This window comes from Neodiprion virginianus, chromosome 3 (assembly GCF_021901495.1).
Source record: "Neodiprion virginianus isolate iyNeoVirg1 chromosome 3, iyNeoVirg1.1, whole genome shotgun sequence".
Classification (NCBI taxonomy): Eukaryota; Metazoa; Arthropoda; class Insecta; order Hymenoptera; family Diprionidae; genus Neodiprion; species Neodiprion virginianus.
This window is the reverse complement of record NC_060879.1, coordinates 4643385-4670678: the sequence shown is the minus strand read 5'-3', so window position 1 is coordinate 4670678 and position 27294 is coordinate 4643385. Positions and strand designations below refer to the sequence as shown.

The following is a 27294-nucleotide window of genomic DNA, read 5'->3' as shown; positions in this document are numbered from 1 at the left end:
GAACATGTGTTATTTTACCCTGAATAACGCGCACGCTTGGGGTGGCTCTAAGCTTCTATTCCAGGGTATTTTGACGAGGGCGCGTAGAACCGGAAGTTTCAATAATTAGCGAAGTATTTTAGCTGTGGACGTTATACGGTTACGCACCTCTTAACCTCCGGCTTCTCTTCCGACGAACTACTCTCCGAAAAAATAATGCGTCACTCGATCTTCTTTCCCTCAATTTTTTTTTTTTTTTTATTTTATTTCTCCGTTCCCACGATCCTTCTTACGTAACGTTCGTTTCGAATCGAAGCTCGTAAGTTCCAGCTTTTATCAAAATACAAATTGACGTATTTTATCGTGCGGTGAATACTGTCGGAGAGTGAATTTTCACGGTGGATGAAGTTGGTAACGTTGTTGCCGTATTCCCTTCTTCTATGACTTTTCTAAATTCGATAAATCATTGTTATAAATAAAATACATACAGAATAATGCCGATAAGTCAACTCCTCGAAAGTTATCCTGAAATTGTTGAATGATAATTTTTTCTCCCGATACGTACGTTACCAACTTCAGCCTCGTGAATTTTCAGCGTCAACATCTCGGAGCACAAAAGAGAGAAATATCCATAAATTCCAATCGATCGATTCATTTCCCACCGATTCATCATTATTCAACGTTGTTAATCAAACTCGATGATGATATTACCACTGATCAATATTCCTGATCGGGTTTCTTTGCGAGCAGTATGTTCGATATACTGCTGTTTGAGAAAATGACGGTACTTGGTAACGAACGAAGAAGGAACTACGTGCCTCAGTTTATCAGCAACGACTCGTCGCTGACGTCTTGGAGGCTTATAACTCCAATGTACCGCGGGACATCCTTGTATAAAAAGCAGCACCAGCAGCAGCGTTATGGAGTATCTCTATACTCGTGTATGTCGGTATCTATCTTGTTGCATGTTTATACTGTATACACATGAAAGACCAAGAGAGAGAGAGAGATAAATAAAAAGGTCTCGGAACGGCAGCCGTGCAGAGACGGTTGCTTCGGTTAGTTCCATAACGGATATACACAGAGCCTTTGTCAGATAGATACCTACCTTACTGTCTTCTTCTTCTTCTTCTTCGATCATCGCAGACATTCGTTTCGTATATTTCTGACTCTATACTCTTGCAGCAGAACCTTGATTATCCGAACCAATTGGCACCGAGCCTGGTTCGGGTAATCTAAATGCAATTTTTATCTTGAGGTATAATAATATAATATATACACCATAAATTTAAATCGACAAACAGTCCGTATTAAAAATCCAACGATTATTTTATCAGCGCTGGTTTTATGCAGTCGATTATTGCCGATTGGCGAACGGCTGTTCCAAATTTTTTAGCGAACGACGATGTAATTTTTTTTTTTTTTTCTCATCTTCATTGTTGCGTATGTATTATTTCCCTCGTTCTTTGCGATCGGCGTTAATTTAAGATTTAGCAACTTTTCCAAGTGTTCGACAGACGAGACTCCGGATAATTTGACCACCGTTTATACATCTCTTTGAATTAATTGTACTCGGTCGGTGTGCATCTAGCTGGAAACAGGAAATCGCGGTCGAATTAAGTGGAATGGTACGAGTTTACGCTGGGAAGTTGCAAACAGATTTCATTTTTACAGGATAATGGGGGAAAGGAGATTGTTACATAAGAAGACCAGCGAGATTCAAACTTTTGCAAAACTCTTTCTATAATATTTTTTATATTTCTTTTATGATACTCGTTGTCACGAATTGACGATCGCGGGGTTACACGAAGACTATATCAACAGATCGGTACTGATCGATAAGTCTGATTCCAATTTCCAATTTCTCGGCAAGGATATTTTCATTTAAATCGTTGGACTACAACTGTTTCCAAAATTGCTGATCGTACAACGAATTTTCCGAATTTATCATTTTTATACACCAATTATTCGATAAACTGAAATATTTGCATCACACCCCAAAAATTTGTCTCTTTTGTTCAATTGCAATTGGTCTGTAACAACGAATGACCTAACAAGTGCGTGTTATCAATCCTGACCTTGTTCACCATCCCGACCGCACGTCTTCCTTCCATTCGATCGCGGTCTACGATAACAACGACGCATCCTGTAAATCAACCAAGGAACCCACAAACCTTAACAGGAATTGATCGTCAAAGTTCAAAGCAGATTATAACGGAGCACATGCAAACCCGCTGGCAATTAAAAGGTATAATCCGTTGATTGAGAGCCTCTGGAAGAGGGCATCAGAAGTACGTAAGAGTAGGAGAAGGAGAAGGTGGTGGTGGTGGAGGAACAGCCGGATTCGAATCTATTCTGAGCAGAACAATGGGCCACAGTTTAACTTCACCGAATAGTAGTGGTATTAGTGGTATTAGCATCAGCATTGGCATTGGTAGTGGTAGGACGGACAAGGGCTGAGCAGAGAACGTCCAGCGAGTGTGATGGTGGAGTTTCGTCGACGAGGATTGGGAGGAGAAGGGATAGGACGGGTATGGATGGTTGTGCACTGTAAAATTCATGGTTGAGGATGGGAGGAGGGACCCACCCTTGGAAAAAGAGGAGGAGGAAGAAGGAGACCAGAGCCCTTACTCACAGCTTAACGTACCCTGCAGAGCACCGCAGCAGCTCTCTCGTCGCGTGTTTGGTTGTGGCCTGACCAACAATCATCCTTTACCCTGTAACTGCACAATGGTTGTAACGCTTTCTACAACCAACTTTGGATAGGTATTAAACTCTACGGGGGTTCGCACGGTCGACTGTTGATACTGGATACTATACTCCTACTACCACCACCACCACCATAACCAGTGTTACTAATATTACGTTCTACTTTGGTCTTCACCTTTGATTGGAGCAGCTGCTGCCAGTGCTGGTTAAACGAGGATATCGTCCGTCTACCGTGACGACGCTTTTCGGTCATTATTTTTTCACCCTTCGAGTCGCGGCTTGAGGTATAATTTATTTTTTTCTCGTGACGTTGCTTCGAGGGTCACGAAGAACTCTAGCAGGGAATTGAAAGGGAGAAGAAGAAAAGAGAGTGAAAAAAAATTGGTTCTTCGATTTCAAGGAGCGTCAAGGATCGATGAAAATAGTTAAGAACCGAGCGGTAACCGGAAATCAAAATTTCTCTCACAATCGGTGTACGTCGAGGAGAAATCATTCTGGCCTGGATGACGTTCCGAGACAAATTCATCCGAGTCAGTTTTGTTGGCGTCGGTTCCGCTGTGTGCGAGGGTGGATATAAAACATCCCTCGAATACCGCCGAACGACCCTCGGCCATAAGTTTATGGGTGTTCAGGAACCCTCGTGCAGCCATCCTTTCTGTATACGGTATATCAAGTATCCCTTTCTCGTTCCTAATTCCCCCAAAGAGAATTCGAAGAAGGGTACGGAATCATCTCACTTCTGTGTTACTGCATCGTTAAAATTTATAGAAATTCTTACGACGGAACGTCTCGTCGTACAGCCTTAAACTAACTGACGAAACGAGAGAAAACGTTAACGATCGGAGGAATAAAAATTAAATGGCTAAATTTTAGAAGGCTGCAATTTTTTTTTTTTTTTTTTTCACAATTTGTGTTATTACGATGAAACATGACAAATTTTCAGATTTTCATTCAGCGTATCCGTAATAATAAAAGAAAGAAAGAAAACAGAGAAACGAAACTTCGGCAAGTTGAATTTTCGAACAAAATCGTATTTTACGTTTGAAAAAAAGATAAATAACAAATAACGTGCAGATAGGGGTGGTTCCTTTATTTTTTTTTGTTTTGTTTATTATTCCCCAAGCTTGAACTTTTCCACTACTCGACTATAATTATAATTGAGTTTAAAAGAAATTTTGCGTTTAATGAAAATAAAAGTTTTTGAGTAACACGTCGACCGTCACAATCATCCAAATTGGATCTCGAAAAGTGGACGAAAGCAGCTGGCGTACCGTAAAAGTTAACGACTGGTGCAACAGACGCGCGTGCCAAAGCACGGTGTCGAATTTCTTGAAACGAAGCAAAACGCACCGCCCCTAATTCGAGGCGACGTCGATAATCTGCAAAACGATCCCCGCCTCATTATGCAGCTGCAAAATCCGCGTACATTCTGTTTGTAATATTTAATCGAATCACACCGCGCAACAACGTTTTGCAAGTGAAAGCGTGAAAACGTACGCATACACAGTTGGTGCGTGTAAATAAATATGGAAAAGCTCCGTTGGAGAGCTTTTCCGTTGATTCTCGGTAAACGCTCGATGGGGGAGGAATTGAGAGGATGCGTAAGCGTTTTAATGTTTAGAAAACGGGGGTGGCGAGGGCGCAAACCACCCCTGGCGTTATACGAAGGGTGGTGGGCACTTGACCGAACGATGGGACGAAGTTTTTTGTACGTACGCATCGAGTTTCCGGGCGTTCCTTAATTTTATTTTTAGCATTGCCGGAAAAAGCTATTTTTATCCAAGTGTTTTCTTTTTTTTTTCTCCTTATTCCTTAAACTGCTTTTTTTTTTTTTATTTCCAGTACGAATCGCGTTTTTTTTCCCTTTATTTAATTTTTTTTTTCCCCCTTGTTGTTTGCTTACTCCAAAATATAGACTGATGAGAGAAATAGGAATACAAAACTTGTAGGTATAAAAATTCTGATAACGGTCTAATGAAAATAATCATTAATTCGTAATGTATAATCGTTAATTGAATAATCGATTCGATGGTGTAAGAATGTAAAAAGTTTAGTTGAATGAAACTTGAATTAGGCACGGTATGAAATTGATCGGTCAAATTTTAATTAAAATCGAATGAACTTTACTTTCATTCAGTTTCGATCAATGTTCCAAGTTGTTAGATACGCAATTGAAGTTCATCCGTTGTTCAAGTGAATTTTAATTGAATTGTGATTGGGAACTTGGCTCGAAAAAAAAAAGAAAAAAAAAAAGAAATAACTACAAATTAATAAAAAAAGAAGTGAAACATTGATTATAGCTGAGACTTCGCGTATTACATGTACGTGTAATAAGTATTATTATTATTTCTATTGTTGTTGTTGTTGATATCGTTATCATTTTCAGTATTATTTACAAACCACTCTATAATTTATTATATTACTATATCAACAAATTCTAGTTTTTACGACGATAATTCAACGAAATCAGGGGAATGGATTTAGTTTCCATTTCATCCTTGTTGCTTTTTTCAACTTTTTCTTATCGCTGCTGACCGATCTAAAGCCGAAGAATAACTTCTTCGTTTCTTTTCTTCACGTTTCATAACGTAACTGGTTCTCCCTGCTTGTCCTTAGAAATTTTCCTACGCAACGATCGGTCCTTGAATTATCCAATGGAACGTAATTTTGTTTAATTTTCGTAAACGAAAAGAAAGAGATCAAAAAAGACGATTTGATAATATATATATATATATTATATTATACTTGATGTCGTAGATAAATCGTAATGAACCATTTTCATCAATCGTATGATAATTATTTTATAAGATATTTGCGATTTTCGAGTTAAGTAACGAAATTGTAGCTCCGGGTTTTTATTTATTTTGTTTTCTAAATTTTGTTTCTTATTTTATAATACACAATCAAAAGTTTTGATCTTGATTTGCCCAATCTCCAACAACTTTTGAACCCTTCGTTTCAGAACATTTACATGATACATATTTTCCATATAAAAATTTGCATATTATAAACTTGAAAATAATAATAATAATAATAACAATAACAATAATAATAAGCAAATACTAGATTTGACTATCAAAACTTTATATTGAAGACAAAATTCTAAAATACACTTTATATATCTTTTTACAATTTATTTATTATATACACTTTATATATATATTTTTTTTTTTTTCAACATATATTTCCTACAATATTCTCTTTGACTCGACGAGCCGAAAATCCAGGCACGTGGAGCAGGAAGCACGAGGCTACTGACACACTCCAAGTTATAAATAATTTATTAGTTCAAGATCTCACCGATGTGATTCACCCCCTACGAGTTTGTTGAATAATAATAAATATATGACATTGGTCAAACTCATCCGCGGTTTAAAGGGGAGGGAAAAAAACAAGGCTTATTATTATTATCATCATCATCATTATTATTATTATCATCATCATCATTATTATTATTATTTTTATTTTTATTATCCTTGCCTCCGTGGTTTTTTTTTATTTTTTTTCTTTTATTTACACCGTTTTTGAAATCGTATGAGAAAAAAAACTGTATAAAATGTACAAACAGGCAATTTTTGTAACACCGTACATTTTTTAGATGATTATAATACGAAAATATGTTATATATTGTTTTGCGAAAAAATGAGCGATTTGCATAATAATTTTTGTAGGCGGGTGGATTTTTATTTATTTATTTTCGTTATCGTCATCTCTCGGTCTGCATGATTTGTTCCAACTTATTTGCGTTCAATCTGAAAACTCGCTGCGGTGAGTCAGAGTCAACTTCCTTCCTCGTCTCTGTGTGGATTTCTGCCTCAATTTACGGTCTGCTAGTCGAGTGACAGAGAGAGCGAGAGAGAGAGAGAGAGAGAGAGAGATTGTTGCGGTCAATTAATCGATCGCTTTTACAGTTTAATGACTCACTTGCGCTGCTTTATATTCTCTATGAATGCCCATTCAATTGCATGCTACATAGAATATATATATAAATATATATATATATATATATATAACATATATATATATATATATATATATATATATATATATATATATATATTATTATATATATGTGTGTGTAGTTTCAAGTCTGTAGTTTCATTAGCGATCTGATTTTTCTGCCCTATGGAGTGATGAAATTTGTTTTTTTCTTCTTCCAAAACTTGAATGCAAAAAAATGTTGCGAATTTTTTTTTTTTTCTCTCTTTGTGAAATCTGAATGATTTGAGCGAGACGCAATATTGTACGATGTATACTTTGTGATATTGTCACGTCGCTTAATTTTTTTTCTTACACATTTCTGACGAATGTTGAAATATTTTTGTGGTTTTCCTTCTTCTTATCTACGTACAAGAATCGCTCACTAGTTACACATGTTAATTGCTATGTCAGGAAAAATAAGTCGAAATCATTGATATATGGGTACCAGAGTCTGATCTTAAAAAAAAAAAAAAAAAAAAAAAAGAGAGAAAAAAAACCAACTCTCTGAAACAAACCTTAATTACATTAAAATATATTAATCAGTGAAATTGTTGATAATTTATCGATCTGCGATTTAACCGGACGCGAGATTTCAGCTTCGAGGAATCGATAAAAAAGAAGAATTGGAATAATACAAGATGCATAATTTATGCGTATGTAATTATATTATATTGTTCCAATTTTTCTTTTTATCGATTCTTCGAAAGCGATTTTTTTAAATTTTTTTTCCACCGGAAAACGTATTTCTCATGTTGGTTTAAAAAACGTTATCCAGAAATGAATAACATATTCGGAAAGGTATTAATTTTTCATAAAACTTTTACTTATTGTTTCGTAATTTATTTATTTATTTATTTTTTTTTTCCGTTTTTCGCGGACGTCAAGTTGGACAAGCTTCAAACTTTGTGAACTTTTCTATCTTATTACACGCTGCAAAGGGTAAAAATTTCAGACGTCAAGTTCATTTGTTGATAATTGCTGGCTCGGCCCATATATGTAAACCATTGTAAATATTTCCTATATATATGTATTTTTTTTTAATCGTAATTCACGTATATTCGAGTAATTAGAAATAATATTTCGTACGATTCGATCACATTATAGTTGAGCAATAATTTCATAGCTGTTTAAGTACGTCTTTTCACGTTCTCTGTATTAACTTTACGCCGCCCTTTGTGCGAAATATTTTCATCGAGGGGTCGATATTATATACATAAAGTATTATCACACCTATTGCACGTAGATATTACGTAGAGGAAGCGGTCAATTGACCGTTTGAACAATAATTTTGCAACGGATTGTTACGACTATTATTATCATATTATTACTGTAATCGTCACCAATATTATCGTAGTCGAATTTGTGTAACACTTTATTTTTCTCGTTTATTTGTTTACGGTCAACGATATCCAATTAATTATTCAATACCGAGTAGTTGTATTAATTATAAAAATGTAAATTCATCAATTTTTAACACACGATATCAAAACCATTTGATATTCGGAGTTTCTTTTTTCATTATTATATTTATAAATTGAGGAAAAAATTTGCCAAGAATATACATATATATGTATATATGTATTTTTTTTTTTTTTTTTAATCTACAACAATGTTGTAATTATTCGGTTCTTTTCGAGCGTTGATTTACGGAGTAATTACGAACGAAAATTAATCGTAGAGACTTGTGTAACCGAGGCTTTAATTTTCGATTCCATCGGGACGAGTCCGCGTCACTTTTCTAATCATACGCACACATCGGGCGAACTTCCGGTACCCCCCAAAACCGGGGCTCCGACCTCTGACTCTGTGTGTATTCGGTGTAACACAGAGATAAATAACGATAAGTGTTGGCCTGAAGGCAAACGAACGATGCCTTTCCGTGTACTCGGTTAGATATCGTCGTCATTGTCGAACCGGAAGTTTCACGCTTAATGCGAAATCGCGCAACGTATCTTTATTCCTTCCATCTTCCTTTTATTTCGCTTTTTTTTTTTTTTTTTTTTGGATTGCATTTTTGATACTCTTGTACCACCAATTCGTGTCGATTTACACGAAATTTGTTTATACGTACGTATATAGTCGTATTATCATTTTCTTACACAATGAAAATAAAATTTAGGCACGTAGAAATATTAATCATTAATTAAAACGATCGAAAGTAACAAATATCACTGATTAATCAAATATTACAATTAAATATTTGTTACTTATTGTTGATGGAATTGAAATACAGAAGTTATTGTGTTCGAATCGGGTATCATTTGTTGCTCGTTTTATATTGTCCTTTGTTATCAGTTTTTTTTTTTTTTTTTTTTTTTCATCGCCTATTTGCATCTTTTAGTGGAGCAAACAAAATGAAAAAAATATATATATATAAATAAATAAATACAAAATTGTTACACGAAGATACATGGTACGTACATATATACAAGTTATTATAGAATTTGTAAAACGACAATGTAAGATCATGGAGATTTTTTATTCGCGCTTCGGTTCGATTGGTTGATAATAACACAACTTGAAAGTAATTCCAAGAGTTGTTGTGTAAGAAGAAGGACAGTCGATGGGCATCCTAGTTTTAGGAAGGGTTTGTAACATTTTTAAAAAAAGAATGGCTGGGACGAAAAGTCTGAAAAAAAATGGCGTGTGCTTTTTTTAGGTTGTAGAATCGTGTAAAAAATAATGAAGCAAATTGGCGGGGGTCAGGGAAAATGACCTCTCGGTTGGCATGGAATACCTCATATATATATATTGCACGTGTGTATGTTTAAGCTGGGTGACACGATTTACGTTAGCGAAGAAGAAGAAGCAGCGAGCTTGCAGGGCGCGCGTTATTTCAAGAATCAAAAAACAGCCGCGAGCCACGACGACGCGTCTTGTGTATTTTCAGAATCAGTCTGCAGGATCTGCTACACATTGTACTAACTGTACGAATAACATTAATCCGTACGTACGGTAATCGAAGATCATCGAAAGAACCCCCGTTTTTGAAAATTTCTTTCTCACTCCCTTAGCCGTTGAAAATTATCCCTACACTTTTATCGTCAGAGAATTTTAATTGCCAGTCTTTTGTCGAAACATTTGTCTCGGCATTATTTTCACACAGTTGTTACATAATTATCTTCGTAACGCGATTTTTAATTTTTCAATTCGAGAAGCTTACGCGTCGATTTCATCGCGCGAATAATCTGCAACGCTGAATCGTGTCAATTTTTTTAATCTAAATTTGATAATATCGATTCTCTGAATTTTTGTGTCTTTCTTTATTTCTTCGATATTCGTCCCCACCGTTTTTGAATCCATTTATTTTTTTTTTTTTTTTATTACAATAAATTTAATAACCTTATGGCTGTACTAGTAATAAACAGCTGTATAAATTGGTTCGAAAAATTGCCGCCAGATGCTACTGTAATCCTGTTATATTCTCACGAGAGAAGAAGCTTTGAAGAAATATGGAAATTTCAATCGTCGTTACTCAACGTTGAGGATTATTTTTATTGTAAATGAAATTGACGAATTAAAAAAAATGTTATCCGATCATTTTGACGTGCGATATAATTTCTTCTTTTTTTTCCTTTTTTCATCACGTATAACGTACGCGTAATAACTTTGACGTACAATATCCGGTTCGAAATTCTTTCCTCTTTTCTCGTTCTTATTTTTTCTTTCCCCTTGTCGCTTTTCCATCTTCTCTGTTTACTTGCGGACGGATAAAAATTTCGAAATCTTTCACGCGTACACATTGAAGCATTTCTTCTCGTTTCGTAAAGGGAAGAAAAGGAACTCGGGACTCTCTTATGGAGGTTGTCTAAAAATAATTCCGTCAAGGAAGACTCGACGGCACAGCCAACATCGCTATATATATATATACATATATAAATGTATAAATGAAAGACTTATCCGTATTATATACAAGAAACCAAACCGATGCAGTTCGGTGATGGAGAAAATTACAGGCTCGCGTTGATCGTATCGTTGCAATGATTTTTGTCTTTTACATTTTTGGGAATGTCCGATGTTTCAACAAACCATAATTTCATAACTTATCGTTGACTAATTTTCAAAGTCCACCATATGAAATTGTAAAATGGTGACTAGGCTTCTTTCTTTTTTTTTTTTTTTTTGTAACTTTGCCCTCGTAAAAAGAAAATATTATTATTTTTGCTAAAAATTGTACGTCCGTGTTATAAGAATCTTTTGTTTTTTTTTTTATTTGTCTGTTTACATTCTTTTTGCAACGCAAGTTCAACGAATATCGAATTCTAATGAAACAGATGAAGAAAAAAAAAAAGTTTTTCATAGTATATATCTATACATATATCACCTTTTTTTTTTTGTCAAATATCTTCATAAATTTATAAAGATTATATTATCTCCGAGTAGAGAAAATTAACATAATTAAGAAATAAAAATTCTAAGCTTTAATCGAAAAAACTTCCATTTACATACACCTATGTGTACGTTACACGATGTACAGTAGAATCGTATACGTGCACATGTGTGGGTGGGATTTAAGTGAGGACGGATTTATCCGAGCGTAGTGGAATTTCAATTGGAAATGCAAAGCGAGAAAGGAATTAAAGAGCTTGAAGCTTATTCGAATCGCATCGGATCGCTTTATCCATTCAGCTATACGGCAAAGTATCAAATCCAATTGAAACTAAAGAATATGATCTGTCTTCGAATTGCGCTATAATCGAGTTAAAGTTGAAATTCACGCCGCCGCCACGTTTTTTTTTTTCAATTTTGCATCAGCTGTGATGTATTTTTGAACAAAAAAAAAAAAGTTTTCTACTTTTCGTTAGGAATTTTTCATACTTGTTTGCGCTTATTTATTTATTTATTTATTTATTTATTTTTTTTTTTAAATTATTTCAATTAGTTTTCTAGCTGTTAAAATTTTTTGTCTTTGCTTCTGTTTTCTACCTTCTCTCTACTTTTTGACCGAATATTTCACAATATTTCTTGGATTATATACGGCTTCTCACATTTTAAAAAAGGCTTGCTGCAATTTCAATGCGCCTGTCTTTCTGTAACGCATAATGCATTATATTATATATAATACACATAGGAGTTTCCAAAAAGAAAAAGTTCAAAGACTGCGTTTCATAGTCGCTTCTCCATGGCGAGCTCGACTTTCGATCGATATTCCTTGTTCTCGTCTATCTCACTTCACCCCCTCCCCCCTCCTTTGTTTTTTTTCTTTCTTCTATTTTTCATTTCTTAGTTTCTCGTGTATTTTTTCTTCCTTTCGAGTAATTTTTTTTTTTTCTCTCTTTCCCTTCTTCACTCTCCTCGTACTTTGAAGGGGGGGTAAAAATGTATCGAAGCGAGAATTAACAGGAGACGGAAGCCGTGGGTAGTAGTTCTGCCCTCCCTTGATTCTCGAATTACGCATTATAGAAAAACTCGATAGAAGCGCTGCAGCCACGCCGCATTTTCACCTTATATATATGTCTTATTCCGTCGCACATGTATACGCACAAATATTCTACATTCTGTATAAACGCTTGTAAAGATGAAAAAAACAAAAAAAAAAAAAAAAAAGTCACGAACCGACCTAATTCTACAACCGCCGGTTATCACACGTAACGCGATAACAGGAATAATTCTTACGTTTCTAATAATGGTAAGAGTTGTCGCAATTTTTACTTGTACGCTTTTTATATCTCCTTTCAACCTTTATTCAATATTCAACTTTTTCACATCTGTCATGTAACTCGAAATGAAATTTTTTATTTACTTACTTTGTTTTTTTTTTGCTTTTTTAAACATAATGAAAAACGAAGCAACTGCATTATCAGATAATTTGGAATTTAGCGTTGATGTTGATTCTTAAAAGTACACATATAAATTCGAGTGAAGTGATTTTTTTTTTTTTTTATTTTGTTCAAATTTGATAATACTTAGAAATCTGATCGCGCCGTATAGTTTTTTTTTTTTTTTTCCGTCGTTTTGTAAGCTTATGTTCCTCTTTTCGTCGTAAAACGTGCATTCTCAACTTTGTTGTTACTATTATTATTATTTTTGTTGTTGTTGTTGTTGTTGTTATTATCTTGTAGCGACGTACAAGATAACTTTTTTTTTTTCCCCCACTTCGTACTTCTTCTAAATTCTAAGAGCTTGCGGGAAGCCGAACCCCGTTTGGGGTTAATTACAGTTTAATGGATGACAAGTGGCACTTCCAACCACAAGCCTCGCAGATATTTAATAACGTCTGTCATGCAGACGATGACTAAAACCGCCGGTGTTGTAACATGTTGGATCTAAAGATGAAAACTGCGGTTTCATTATACCGATAACCGTGCGATTATATGTTACAATTGTTTTTTCCCAACGAATGACTAAAGTTTTTTTTTATTTTTTTTTATCCGTTTGTCGCAACAATGAAACGGTACTCTGGATTTTTTTATGTTTTTTTTTTTTTAATTTTGCAAAAAAAAAAAAAAAATTGTCAATAATTTTATCTTTGATTCCAAATATTACACGATGGGCCGATTTTTATTTTTATTTTGTTTTTTTTTTTCTCAACCCATCTTTTTTCAACACTTTGAAAAGTTTCACGCTCTCCCGAAACTTTGCGCGAACGGTCGTGAAGTTTGTCGAAAAATTTTCACAACTTTTACTTTTCACTTTGAACAATTTTGCACTGGCTGTTTTTTTTGTTTTTTTTTTTCATCTTCATTTTCATCAAGTTCAAACACACGAGGAAGTCATTGTAGATTTTACATTTCCTTGAACATTTCATATCGTCAGGATTTGAAGAATGATTAACGCGGTAAACTTGGTTGCGGAAATGAAATTATTACCATGATTCACGTTGAGAAGAATTCATAATTTATCATTTCTCGCGAATTCACAATACGTCATACTGCACTGTATATTATAAATATCGGAGTGTCTCAAATCAGGCATTTCACAATGTAAAACGAGATTGATTTTTTTTCACAATTATATTTCCGTCAGACACATTGGATGTGTAAAAAATTGCAACAAATTGAAAAAATACGTCTTACGCAACACTAAAAATCCAAACCGGTTACGTCTCATAATATTCTATATATATATGTATGCATGTATGATTGACTGCATTTATTATTATTGCTATTATTATTATTGTTGGTATCAATGAAAATATCGAGAAGAATAATTTATTGTTATGCAAATAAATTCGTCATCCCTCATCATTTGTCGCGTGTCTCTGCCGATTGTGTCAACAATTAATTGTCTTTATTACATATATATGTATATATATGTACTTTCAATAATTTTCTCACTACATAGCCAAAGTAACTACATGCAGTGATTCTGAAGAGAAAAAATTACACAATAAATGAAATAAAAGAAATAAATAAATGCATATTTGATAGCCTGATAATATATAAATTATAGACTGATTGAATTGTATTACAAATTTTCTTGAATATACGTACATACGTATTATTTTCTTATCGGGGAAAACTTTGTTTTAAACAATCTCGAATCGATTTAGCAAAAATTATTTTCCACGTACGCGGGGTAATATTCAGATCGTTTGTTATAAATTTGATTTTTAAATATTTGAAACTGCATCTTTCATATATACCTATGTTAATTTTACAATTTTACAATTTTACAAACGTTTGATAAATATATTGAATTTTTTTTTTTCGTCGTTTTCGTAATTTTATCAAACTGTCGTAACCGTGACTCAACGTGTCTTATACGTGCGGAAATATGAACATTTATTTTGTAAATAAATTGCATCGTTATAGTCATTGGTCACGTATAGAATAATATAATCATTCGCGTAATGTGAAAATTGTTTAAAAATTGTTTATATAACACGCATTAAACTCGACGCGTGCTGCTGCTGCTGCTGGCCGAATCGTATTTTCTTCTTCGTGACTTTCGCGACGCGAGTTTGCCTTGTTGAGACGAAGCCGCTGCTTCCTAATACGGCGTCTTCTGCGTCATGGCGGCTGCTACACCGGTTCCTTAAGTCGATGTGAGAATTGCTAATTTTTCACAACCGTTGCCGTTTGAAAGAATCCTTCAAAACTTAACAAAACAAAAAAGAAAAAAAGAAAAAGAAAGGAAATGAAAAAAGAATACAATTTACGGAAAGTGACGGAGAGGAAAGAATAAAGAACAATTTCAAGGTGTAACATTGTATAATGTGTATACATATAACGTAATTGCAAATGTTTCATTTCATTTTATTTTTTTCCTTATCCGATATTATAATCTCATTTTCAAGCCGCGGAGTTTTGGTTTTTCAATGTCAGTTGAAACAGCGTAACGATTACGTTACAACGATTGTTGTATTAAATAAATGCAGAGAAATTAATTATTGAACATCATTTTGTTTATTTATTTATTTTTTTTTTTTTTGCGATTCTTCGTTTAAATTAGAATTGGATGATCGTTGTAACAAATACTTCTATGATTAATATAAATGACCTAATTCGCTCTATCAATATATATATATAATACCTTTCATTCTTTACAACGTCTGTTTTTAATCGACTAATTTACATTAATACTGCAGCTGACGAACGATTGGCATTTATGATTAATTATTTTTTGAAATATACTCGTTATACAAGTGTTTTTAATATCTCAATATTACATAACAACATTATATATAAAACCGACGACTCGATATTCCGAAATGTAAGATTTCGAAAATTCAAGTTACGACGGATAGCAAAATTTCGAAAAACAAACTTTCGACAAAGCAATATTCCGAATATTAAAATATGTATCTTTAGTTTACTAGACGAGTGGGTTTAAAAAATGAAAAAAAAAAAACCCGTAAATCAGAATGACCAGGATTCCGAACGTAAAACTATCGAAAATCAAAAACAAATGAAGATGAAAATTGGTAAAATTTCACCAAGCCAGAAATTTACATGACCGAAAATCTTGGATAATTCGGAATTTCGATGTTTCACATTTAAAAATTTTCTCACATTCGCACTTTCGGAACTTTCGTTTCTTCACTTGAAATTTGAAATTTACCCTTTTCACAACTCATTTTTAAATTCTTAATCCCAACCTCGCCCCGAGACGCGGATCTTAAATTATTCCTTGCATATTATACACAATATTATGCACTTAAAGCTGATTCAGCTGCACGTGCAGAAGACCGTTTGATAATACATTCATATTATGCCTATGTGTAATATAATATAATGGTTATCCATCCTCACACCATGATGACGTACGTTGGTCGTGGAGGCGGATCTTCAGGTTTCCCATGCATATCCTGATTAAACATCTGCGCGACATCGCTCGCTCATCTTCTTCTCATTTTCTTATTCTCACTCCTTCCTCTCTTTCGGAGACTCGCTGATGGATGCGTTTTTCTTTTTTGAACCCTCCCCCCCCCCCCACAAAAAAAAAAAAAAAAAAGAAATCGGGGAAAATAAGAAAATTCGGTGTGTGTAAAAAACATTTCCCCGCATCTTTTTTTCCGTGCTCGTTTCTCTGTTAAAAAAAAAAAAAAATTCTACGTCGATTCTTTTTTTAAACCAAGGAAAAAATAAAAAGAAAAGAAAAGTTCCCGAGAAGCAAAATTTCAGAAGCGGTTGATTTCTTTCTCTTCCCTCATTCGGAATCGGTACAATTGTTTGAATACGCGTCTTTCCTTGATTACTGTTTATTTTTTGTTATCAATCGGTATCGAAGAAGAATCGTCGTTTATACCTTGCAATTGTTACACGTACACGATGCGTCGGTTGGTCCAGTTGAACCAGATCAACGATCTTGGAATGAAATTTGATTTTAAGACCCCACGTTTTTGAAGGCTACGTCCGTTTGAGGGATTTCAATTTTTTAAAGAAGGTGTCTCGAGGAAGGAGAAAAAAATGGCAACTCGAGACTGGTTTTATTGAAATAATCTGGAGGAAAGAAATCGGTGTATTCTTCGGGTCCGATACCGTACCGAAAACAAAATTATTGACGAATAAAATCTCACGGTGTGAGTAAAAAAGATCGAAAAAAAAAGAAATAAAAATCTGTACGCACCGCGGCTTTGGATATCCTTGGAAAAGGAAATTCAGTTTTTGAGAATATGTAGAAAAGAAACCGCTCCCTTTAAAAATCAATATCAATATTTACAATTCCTGGAGCAAAATTTTGATGAAAATCAAAAATCGTGATATAGTCAGACGTTGGTTGAAGTTCGCATGTAATTCCCCATATATATACATACATATATATATATATATATATATAAAATGTATCCTATCCAATTCTATGCGATATGAATAATTCACGGACAAAGAAGGAAACTCGTTAAAAGTTTCCTTCCTGTGGTTTTTTCTTTTTTTCCTTCTATCCTTCGTCGAGCCGCGAAGACGTTGGTTTTACCATTATTGCCTTGCTTTTTTTTTTTCTTTTTTTCTCTTCTTCCTCGTTTTCCTTCGTATCTCACTTTTCACGCGACTTTTTCTACTCCTTCACTCGCGTACGGATAAACCTTAGACGCAGTTACGTTATTCACACAATTACCTCGAGCTCAAGTCCCTGGTATATAATATAATAAAGGCGTAGTATCGCGTATCTAACCACACTTGTAAGGGCAGCAATTCTCAGTCTTCTTCAGATCTAATCAGTCGACGCTCCCAAACGCACAGACTGAAAACAAACACACAATAATTCTTGACCCGTGTTTGTATATATGTATATACGTTGCACACAAACACACGCACATTACATGATACATGGCATCTGTAAACTTATCTCGGAGTTCTCTTTCACGTATGCACATGCAGTGAGAATAGGATTTAAAATCACGTCGCGTTCCGTTTCCTATCTCTTTTCCATATCGTTGAAATTGTACGTTAAAAATCACGCCGATTGACAAATTATTTACATTTAAAAAGATGGTGTACCAGTTTTTTTTTTTTTTTTTCTTTCGTTCGTCACACGGCGACGTATAATTGGAATATCATGAAAAATATTTAACAATATGTATGTATACGTATAATTTGACACGTTTTTTTTTTTTTTTTTTTTTTCTTTTCTTACCTGTTGCAGAACCCTCGTTGGATTTCACCAGTCATTCCGTTATCCATCCAAAATTATTTCACGCTAGAACCAAACGAGAGATATTTTCAACCAAAGAAAACGTGAGTATAACAATAATAATAATATTAATAATAATAACTGTTATTATTACTGTTATTCAACTGCACAAATTTTTAACATACGCATCGAACGAATTCATTTCTCTTTTTTTTTTATTTTCCTCTCGTCATGTCGGCAATAGCGAAACAAGTATAACATTTTTTACTATGTACGAACTATATTGTATCGACCGAAAACCCCGCCGTCTATAATCCGACGTCGACAGAGTAGCGGAATGAGTGGAAAAAAAAAAAAATTGAAAAAAAAAAAAACAAACGATGTTCAGTTACGATTTTTTATTCATTTTATTTTTTTTTTTTTTATTCTGACCATAAAATTTTTTGAACAACGCGAATTAATGGTATAATTGTACGCATTGCATTGTCGTACTCGCCTAAGAAATTTTACAATGTTTACACACGTACGTATGCGTTTGAAATAAAAATTCATCCCTTTATCCAGACACGAAGAGTTCACCTTATCTTATATCTTCGTTCACTTTACTTCTCCTCTATCCTCTCTCCTTTGTCGTTTCTTATATTAATACAAAACACAGAAATTCCACCAAGCCTTGAATAAATTATGCAATATTGTCTTATCATTACAATATCTTGAATATGAGTATGTTTGTCGTGTAAACAATTTGGGTAAATCCGAACGATTTTTTTTTTTTTTTTACATCTTCATTCTCCGCTCCCTGCTTCTTTCAATCCTGAAATGTCTGACTTCTGCAAATTTACGTACAATAATAATAATAACAATAATGGTAATAATAGTAGTCACAACAATGATAATAATATACCTAAGCGAGAATTTTTCGCTGTTTTCAGACGTCATTTTTATACAACGTAGACTTTGATCGACCTTGTTATAAAATTCCCGAGCAGTTGGGACATTTTTTTTTTTTTTCTGATCTCACTTCTCGTTATTCGTCGATAAGGATGAAAGAAAAGAAATTTACAGTTGATAACATGAAACTTGATATTACTTTGCATTGCGGTTACAGTAATTACGCATTTATCGTTAATTGCAAGCTTTCGTCGTTGCGTTGTTTATACATGTTGTACGTTCGGAGGTCGAGTTAAATACTCTTAAACACTGTAATTGTAAGTGGAACTAGGTATATACCTGTAGACATCCGGATTTTAATGTAACTGGATGAAAGTAAAAGAAAGAGAGAGAGAGAGAGAGAGAGAGAGGCGACGAGTTTGAGGGGGAAAAAAGGAAAATGAAAAAAAAAAAAAAAAATCGAGACAAACGTTTTTGACGAAGTAAAGAGGGGGAAAAAACGGCGAAAATGAAAAAAAAAAAAAAAAAAAAGAATGCTTGTCCATTCGGTGCGCAAATCCACGAGAAACACACGATGAAAAGCGAACGAGAAAGTTTATGAAACGACACAACTGGGTCAGTATTTCAATAAACCTGTGTAGACGTCAACAATGATTATTAACGCGTTGCAATAAAAAAAAAAAAAAAAAACAGGTTAGGCACGATTTTTATATTATAATTCTTAACAGTTATCCTGACAAATAATATTTTTATTTGTTTAGGGCACAAGTTCAATAAAATTTACGACGAGTTTTCGAAATAAAAATTATATTCGTAATTCACAGATAAGACCAACGTCTTTATCCTCGTTATTTTTGATTTTATTTGAAAAAAAAAACAAAAAAAGAAAATTGTGCCATTGTTCCAACTTTGAAACCGTAACCTGAATTTTTTCCAATTTTTTCACTAAACTATTCAATTATTATTTATAAACGCTGAGAATGATTTTGAAAAGGATGTCATTATTTTTTTTTTTTTAATTCTCTAGTACTTTGCAAAACAAAAAAAAAGAAAAGAAAGCAGGGGAAAAAATACGTTAAACTAGCAGTGATTCAGAACAATAAATTATACGCCGTACAATTGTTAATCGCAATGTAATAGGAATATTTCGGCAAAGAACGAAGAAATGAAAGAAAAGGAGAGGAAAAAAGAATTTTGTATAAAAATTAAAACTTTTTTTTCGTTACGACGTGAATCACATTAACGAGGTGTTTCAACATTTATTCGTCCGCCAATGGGAATTTTACTTTTATTACTTGCATTTAACGCAATCAGATCAGTATTTGCGATAATGTTTGAGCCTCTGTTTTGCCACATTTTCAACCCGACTGTAGACCCCGTTAAATACATCTTCGGGTTCGTCGCGTTCGTCACTCGGTTGTCGCTTAACACCATTAACACCACCCCTGGTACTAAGAGTGTATTGTAAATAGTAAGCAGTATGGATTATAATTATACGTATATACCTGCGCAGGTATAACATAAGCAGCGATAGGCTTTCCTAGGATTATTCTAGTAGAATTATGCGTGTAACACGTTGCATTTTTCCGTCGCACCTCACGCGACAACGAAAAAAAAAAGAAGAAGATATTTATCAGAAATTTGATACATTGGTATATACTCGACAAACTACACGAATATATTATTTATCCGTAAAATAATTATCGGGATTTAATCAAGTAATCTTTAATAATGTTATCTTAAGAAATTACTTGAGAAATTGTGTTTCTTCTTTTTTTTTTCTTCCTCGATTTCTTCAGACATATTTTTTTTTTTTTTTTCTCAAGGATCGAAGCTTTTTTTTTGACACAATTACAAATTTCGATCGTTAATTTTGTATTATTTTATTCTTTTTTTTTTTCGTACTCAGTTTTCTCCTCTTTTCGGGATGAAAAAATCAACACAACATGTCGCCAAAGATTTATCATTTAATTCGCGACGTAACGTAGTAATTTTTTTTTTTCTTTTTTTTTTTTATTCCAATTGTTTTTACAACGCGCAGAACAGTGAATTGGGAATGTCTCCTGGTTACAATGTTAATTTTGAATTTTCTTCTTTTATTCTACATACTCGGATAAATTATACATACCGTTACATATACAGGCATATATTAGTAGCGAAATTACCTGCACTGAGAGAAATTTGTTAGTTCCGGTCCTTAACTTTTTTCATTTTTTACCATAATCTAGAAATATAGGCAATTTATACAGGCAAGGTTCTCATTAGTAAGAGACAAAATTTACTTCCCGATAAATAATGACAAAAGAGCCAGACAAATATACGTGAAATTTCACCAACTTCCGGTTTCGCCAGCGAACGCGTGATACATATAATGTAGATAAGAATGCATTTACTACTTCCGTTGTGTCGGAAACGGCGGTATAACGCATATTAACCGATTGCTCGAATAGCAGGGGTATTATATTAAAATTACGTTACACGTTAATTTGTTAAGGAAAAAAGAATGTTTTTTTTTTGCAAGGATCAATAGTCCCTTTTATTATTTCTCAAGCGACAAGATTTTTCGTTTTCTTGACGACATCGCGTTTCATTCATCCCACGATTTTCTTTTCTTCGTCTTTCGTCTCAAAGAAAAAGGAAATTTTGTAAATTTTTCACAGTTGTATATTCCAAGCAGAAGGTAAAAAAAAAAAAAAAAAAAACGCGAAACATGTTTTATAAATTTCGTAATTCACGGACTTGAATAATGTACACGAAGAAACAACAACGGCTCTTAATTAGAAAATCTGGATACTTGAAAATTTTTATTTTCAACGACCACTCTTCCCAACTTTAATTCAAATTAATATCAGCACGATATCCGGAATTTCATTGTTAATCAAGGACTCGAGAGCCGCGCCTGTTATTTATCAGGCGTGTCTGGAGAGGCGCGGTCACGCAACAAATTGGAAAGATTTAGAATCGCGGAGTGGCCGGAAGTGCGAATCGAGGGGTGGCGAGAATGAAGGAAAATAACGACGAAGAGGAAATGGAAAAAAATAGAAAATCCCTCGGACGGTGATTTCAATTCGATTGGATGGAATTGATTCGCGGTTTATATTCAAAGGCGGAAGTAAAAAAAAAAAAAAAAAAAAAAAAAACCGCACCCTTTCGCGACTCGCGAGTTGCACGCGAGTTCTCGACAATTAACGGATTATTGCACGAACGGAAAACTCGTTAGTTTAATGGAATAAAAGTGGTCGTCGAACGAGTAGAGTGACCTGAATTTCGTCCACGACGTACGAAAAAAATATAAAAAAATCTCCCTCTGTCCTTTTCCCTTCATTCTTTCACGCCTCTTTTAAGCAAAACTTTGAACAGGCTGCGGGTACTTTATCATAAATTTTTCATTACAGTCGATTGTCAAATTTGGGAAATTATTGCAATTCGTAAGATATGCGATCACGAGATCTTTTTGGTAATACAACGGTGGAAACGAGTGGAATTATAAAAGAAATTTATATAGATATTCCGGATTCGTTAAGAAATCGTTACGAAATTTTTACAAATTCAGCGACACTGAGTTTCTACTTTTTTTTTTTTTTTTTTTTTTCAACGGTCGATTTAACATATCGCCGTTTGTTGAGGAATTGAAGAAAAAAAATAATTATTCAACGATGCCGTTATTCTGAAAGCAAAAAAAGTGTTTGCAAAATTTTAAGAAAATAATCTTTTGAACAAAAGTCGCTAAGATTTTTGCTAATTTTTTGAAACAATTTAATATAAAACATCGATGTCTAAGCTTTTCTTTGCAATTCCAGTACTTTCCAATATTCTTCTATATAGTACAGCTGATAATTTGATAAACACTCGATTTTTGGCCAAACAAGTTTGATAACAAGTATCGAAAAGGAACCATGTTAAAGAACAGATACAGAAAAATTACTTTTCTGCTCGGTTATAATCGATTCTCCGGATTTTCAAACTTTTTTGTATTGTTATAAAATTTATCTCAGCCTATTTTTGTTTGTTTTTTTTTTGGTAATTTTCATCATTTTCGCTTAATTTATCCATTTCAGGACTTGAGACACGCGGAACTCTTGACGGTCGCATTTACTGTCGATGGTACCGAACGTGTTCTGGACCTACGACTCAACAACGATCTCATTCCAGTTGGACATCAGCTACGACGTCAAGTTAAGAAGGGATCTTTCGATACTTACACACCCCCGAAGGAGGTAAAAAAGATTTTGAACATTTTTTATTTTTATTTTTATTATTATTATATTTTATTATAAAATTTATGCAATACAATTTTAAACTGACGTTATTGCTCAGCGGTATGTAGCAATCTGAAGCAAGGAAAAAAAAAAAAAGGGTGAGGTTGGTAAGAATAAAGTTGAAAGTATTCTTAGAATCGGAATCAACGTAGAAAGCTTGATTAAAATAATTGGATCAAGTTATGAATAAAAACTACGAAAAGAAAGGAAGAAAGGACGAAATTCTAATAACTTTTACTTAATCACCGCACGCGTGATAGTAAATTAGATATTTCACAAACGGTGAGAGAAAATTTTGAAAAATACTTAAATATCGGAATGGAAAATTTAACTGTTACTTTATCGGAGTGGATATAGTCATTAATTATGATAATTGATGCGTTCACGCTGATTAAGCATTTAAGCCTCGCGCTGACTGCTGAAACGTTATACATACATGTATGTAATTTGCAGTTTCCCGGTTCCCATGAGTTCTAGTTTGCTCGTTTAACTGTTTTCTATTTTTATATTCTTCGTTTATTTTTATTTATTTTTTTTTTTGTTCAATTCACACGCAACAGCAACAATAATAATATTAATGATAACAATGCCATTTACAACGTCAATTATACTAATTAACATTCGTCGAGTCTGCACTGAGAAAAATTTCATTTCTTATGATAACTAGAAAAATTCAGTAAAACAGGTATCGTTTTGTTGTTGGAAAAATGTGGGTAATTACACGAACGTAAATATCATCGTATTTCTTCTCTCTTCTGTGCGCTAAAATAAAAAAAAAAAAAAAAATAACTATTTCTATAATTATAATTTCAACGAGCGTGTTTTGGTCTCGACTCGCATTTTTAATACAAGCGTGCTAATTTTCTTATTTATTTACTTGTTCGTCTCCAGTCCCTCCTTCCTCCTCCTCCTCTTTCGTTAAGGATATTATTATACCTGTTCATTGAATATGTACACGTTTTACACGAATCGTGCTTCTTCGCATCTTAAGATTTACAGCACGATTAAAGTTTTCTAAATAATCATCCGTATCGATTTTCCAAAATTTCATACAATCGCGTCACCGTTGCGTGCTGTGACAATAACGATTTTTTTTTCTCATCGTTGGATCGTAATTTCTCATTTGTATTTTAGCTTCTTTTTCATCTTGTGAACAAAACAGATGTACAAGTTGAAAGAAACGATTAACGAACATTATCGAGAAAGCTATTTAAAAGTTTTTACTGAATTGATCGTTAGAAGTGGGAAAAAAAAAAAACAAATATCCAATACCTGTAATCATTTTCAAACAAGGAAAAATCGGATGTAAAATCGTATCAACTTCAACACAGACGATGCGAATATTATATAACCCAATTTTTTTATTTCATTTCTCACACGTGCAGATAATTGGATATAATATGAGAAACGATGTTAACGAATCGTGGTTTTTGAAAATTACATTAAATTGTTATCTCCGTGGGATTAACTGCTGTGTAAATTTTTGGGTTTGTTGAATAAATAATAATGAATAATAATAATAAATAATATTTTTAACATTCGTACGATGTAGAGTATCACGTCATGTAGATTATAATATTACTCTTCGGTCGTTGCACTTGATACGATATATTATTGCACTACACATGCTTACTCTTCAGACTCTCGGTAGTGTTTAACACTTGTAATTACGTATATCGTTCAAAACCAGCAACGCTTTTTTAATCTGTCGTTGGATTACCTTACACATCGGATAAATCTCGAATTTATAACTTGATATAATTTTATATATTGTTGTTGATAAATATCTTTACACAATTTACTCCCTCATTGGAATTTTTTTTTTTTTTTTTTTATATTTTCTCAAGGAAATTGAAGTTTGTCAGTACCAAGGAAGCGTCAGAGGTATACCAGATTCTTGGGCGGCGTTATCAACTTGCAAAGGATTGAACGGCGTTCTTTTTGACGGGAAAAGTCTCCACTACATTCAACCGCAAGATGAGACTATCGAGGCTCCACATTTCATCTACAAGCATGATAATTTTGTCGCAAACAACACGTGCGGTAAATATTTTCAAATTTTTTTTTCCTTTTCATATTTATTTCTTCGCTGCAGAAATATTTTTTATTAATTTTCTTTTTTTTTGTTTTTGTTTTTGTTTTTTTAACGACTTTTCGCTTGTTCTCTGTTTCAGGATACGAGGGTACTCAGCATCGTCACAGCGTTCATAATGATATAATAGATAATAACGAGATGATTAGGGTAAAGCATAGAATATTCTTGGTGTTTTTTCGCTTTTTTTGAAAAAATTTTTTTGTTTTGTACCTTAAAAATCCTAGATTTCGGTGATTACATTAGTAACGAAATATCTTTCTACTTTTATAACAGCACAAAAGAGACGCCGGTCTCATTCGAGGGCCGTATAATTCAAACAAGAATACCCGTTACGTAGAATTAGTTATGGTCGTTGATAAGCTGGGATACGATGCTATGAGTAGAAATTTGACGAGGGTTCACCAGCACGCCAAGGATCTTGCAAACATTGTGAACGCGGTGAGTGATCATTGGCTGATGAATAGACAGAGTAATGTCTATCAATGTTTAATTGACGGACTGTTGAACCGACGGTGTGTTCGAAGTCCCGTACGTGTCGTTAAATTAAACACCCTAATCGCGATTTTTTATTTTACAGCTGTACACGCCTTTGAATATTTTTGTCGCATTGGTTGGTATCGAAGTTTGGACGGAAGTGGATGAAATTATGCTTTCGTCAAATGGTGACATGACTCTGTCCAACTTTCTGAAATACCGCAGAGAGCATTTGGTCAGAAACATACCCAACGACAATGCGCAGCTTTTGACGTGAGTGACGCTATAAAATATACAAGAGATGATAAAACAGTTGAATACCTTCTCAATCTTCTATTTATTTTCAACGAATTTTCTTTCTTGACGTACAGGAAAGTAGAATTTGAAGGCGGCGTTGTGAGCAGGGCTCTGAAAGGTCCGATCTGTACTTTTGAATTTTCTGGTGGTGTTTCGATGGATCGTTCCAATGTCATCGGTCTGGTAGCGGCTACAATCGCCCATGCGATGGGGCACAATTTTGGCATGGAGCACGACACGCTTGACTGCAGCTGTCCGGAGGATAGATGCATAATGGCTCCTTCCAGTGGATCGACAGGACCCACACACTGGTCTTCTTGTTCCCTGGAATACCTGGCTCTCGCTTTCGAGCACGGTATGGATTACTGCCTGAGAAATAAACCGGAGAAACTTTTCGGCAGTTCGATGTGCGGGAACGGTTTCGTCGAACCTGGAGAACAGTGCGATTGCGGGTTGGAAGAAAACTGCAACAATCCTTGCTGCAACGCTACCTCTTGCATGCTTCATACCAACGCGAGCTGCGCTACAGGAGAATGTTGCGATTTCAATACATGCAGACCCAAACCTGCGGGAATGGAATGCCGTTCGGCTGAACACGAGTGCGACTTACCAGAATATTGTTCGGGTCAGAGCGAATTTTGCCCCTCTGATGTATATAAAATTGACGGAGAAACTTGCAGCGATGGAAAAGCTTTCTGCTATCAAGGTACTTGCAGGACGCGCGATAATCAGTGCAAACTTTTGTGGGGACCCTCAGGCTCTTCCTCCGACTCGAAGTGCTACGACATGAATAACAAAGGATCGAAGTTCGGTAACTGCGGGTATAACAGAGTCAACCATACTTACATCAGGTGTAATGACACGTGAGTTAATTATATTGAGCAGAGTTTTCAGTTATCTTGTTAATTAAGTGATTACGGCATTGTGGGAGCTTAGATGAATGTTGATATTGAAGATTCGGTCAACTTTACCTCTTATGTAAAAAACACTCGGCTTCTCAGGAAGCTCTTAGTACTTGGTTTGAAGGTGTATAAAAAACGTAAATCATCGGCGAATGTCCACGATTTTCAGACTCGCTCGCATTTCGCGATTTGAAACGGAAAAAGATCTTCTTGTCATGCAAGCTTTGTTTAAAGTATTCTTGAAACAAAGTTCTCATATCTACATTATAACAATTTTACGCGATGTTGTAAATTTAGTTTCTGCCCTAAGTTTCGCGCTGGTGTATTATTTCACTTGCTATTCCATTCGCAAGGCAAAACACAAAAGCGATTAAGCGATGATGATTTACCATTTACAGAGACAGTCTCTGCGGCATGCTTCACTGTAAGCATCTCAACGAACGACTTGAATTTGGCATGGAAACGGTCGCTATTCTCAGTCACTCCTTTTTGAACAGTGGTGGCCAAATTATACCTTGTAAAACAGCGATCGTTGATCTAGGTTTGAATGAGATGGACCCTGGCCTTGTGCCTAACGGAGCCAAATGTGGTACTGACAAGGTAAAAATTTATGAGAAATACTTTCCATTACATCGTAAGTGCCGATCACTTTTCATACGAATTAACGTCATTAATATTAAACAATTTTATTTTT

General features: G+C 34.3%; 1 protein-coding gene across 1 annotated transcript in view; it reads left to right on the top strand.

The window, feature by feature from the left end:
• Positions 1 to 27294, top strand: part of LOC124301605 (uncharacterized) — a 46381-nt gene that overhangs the window by 5406 nt on the left and 13681 nt on the right. The window contains exons 2-9 of the mRNA XM_046756887.1: positions 17695 to 17786; positions 22632 to 22790; positions 24680 to 24875; positions 25007 to 25074; positions 25201 to 25365; positions 25505 to 25674; positions 25773 to 26561; positions 26999 to 27200. Coding sequence (XP_046612843.1) covers positions 17695 to 17786; positions 22632 to 22790; positions 24680 to 24875; positions 25007 to 25074; positions 25201 to 25365; positions 25505 to 25674; positions 25773 to 26561; positions 26999 to 27200 — 1841 coding nt within the window. The remainder of the gene's footprint in view (positions 1 to 17694; positions 17787 to 22631; positions 22791 to 24679; positions 24876 to 25006; positions 25075 to 25200; positions 25366 to 25504; positions 25675 to 25772; positions 26562 to 26998; positions 27201 to 27294) is intronic.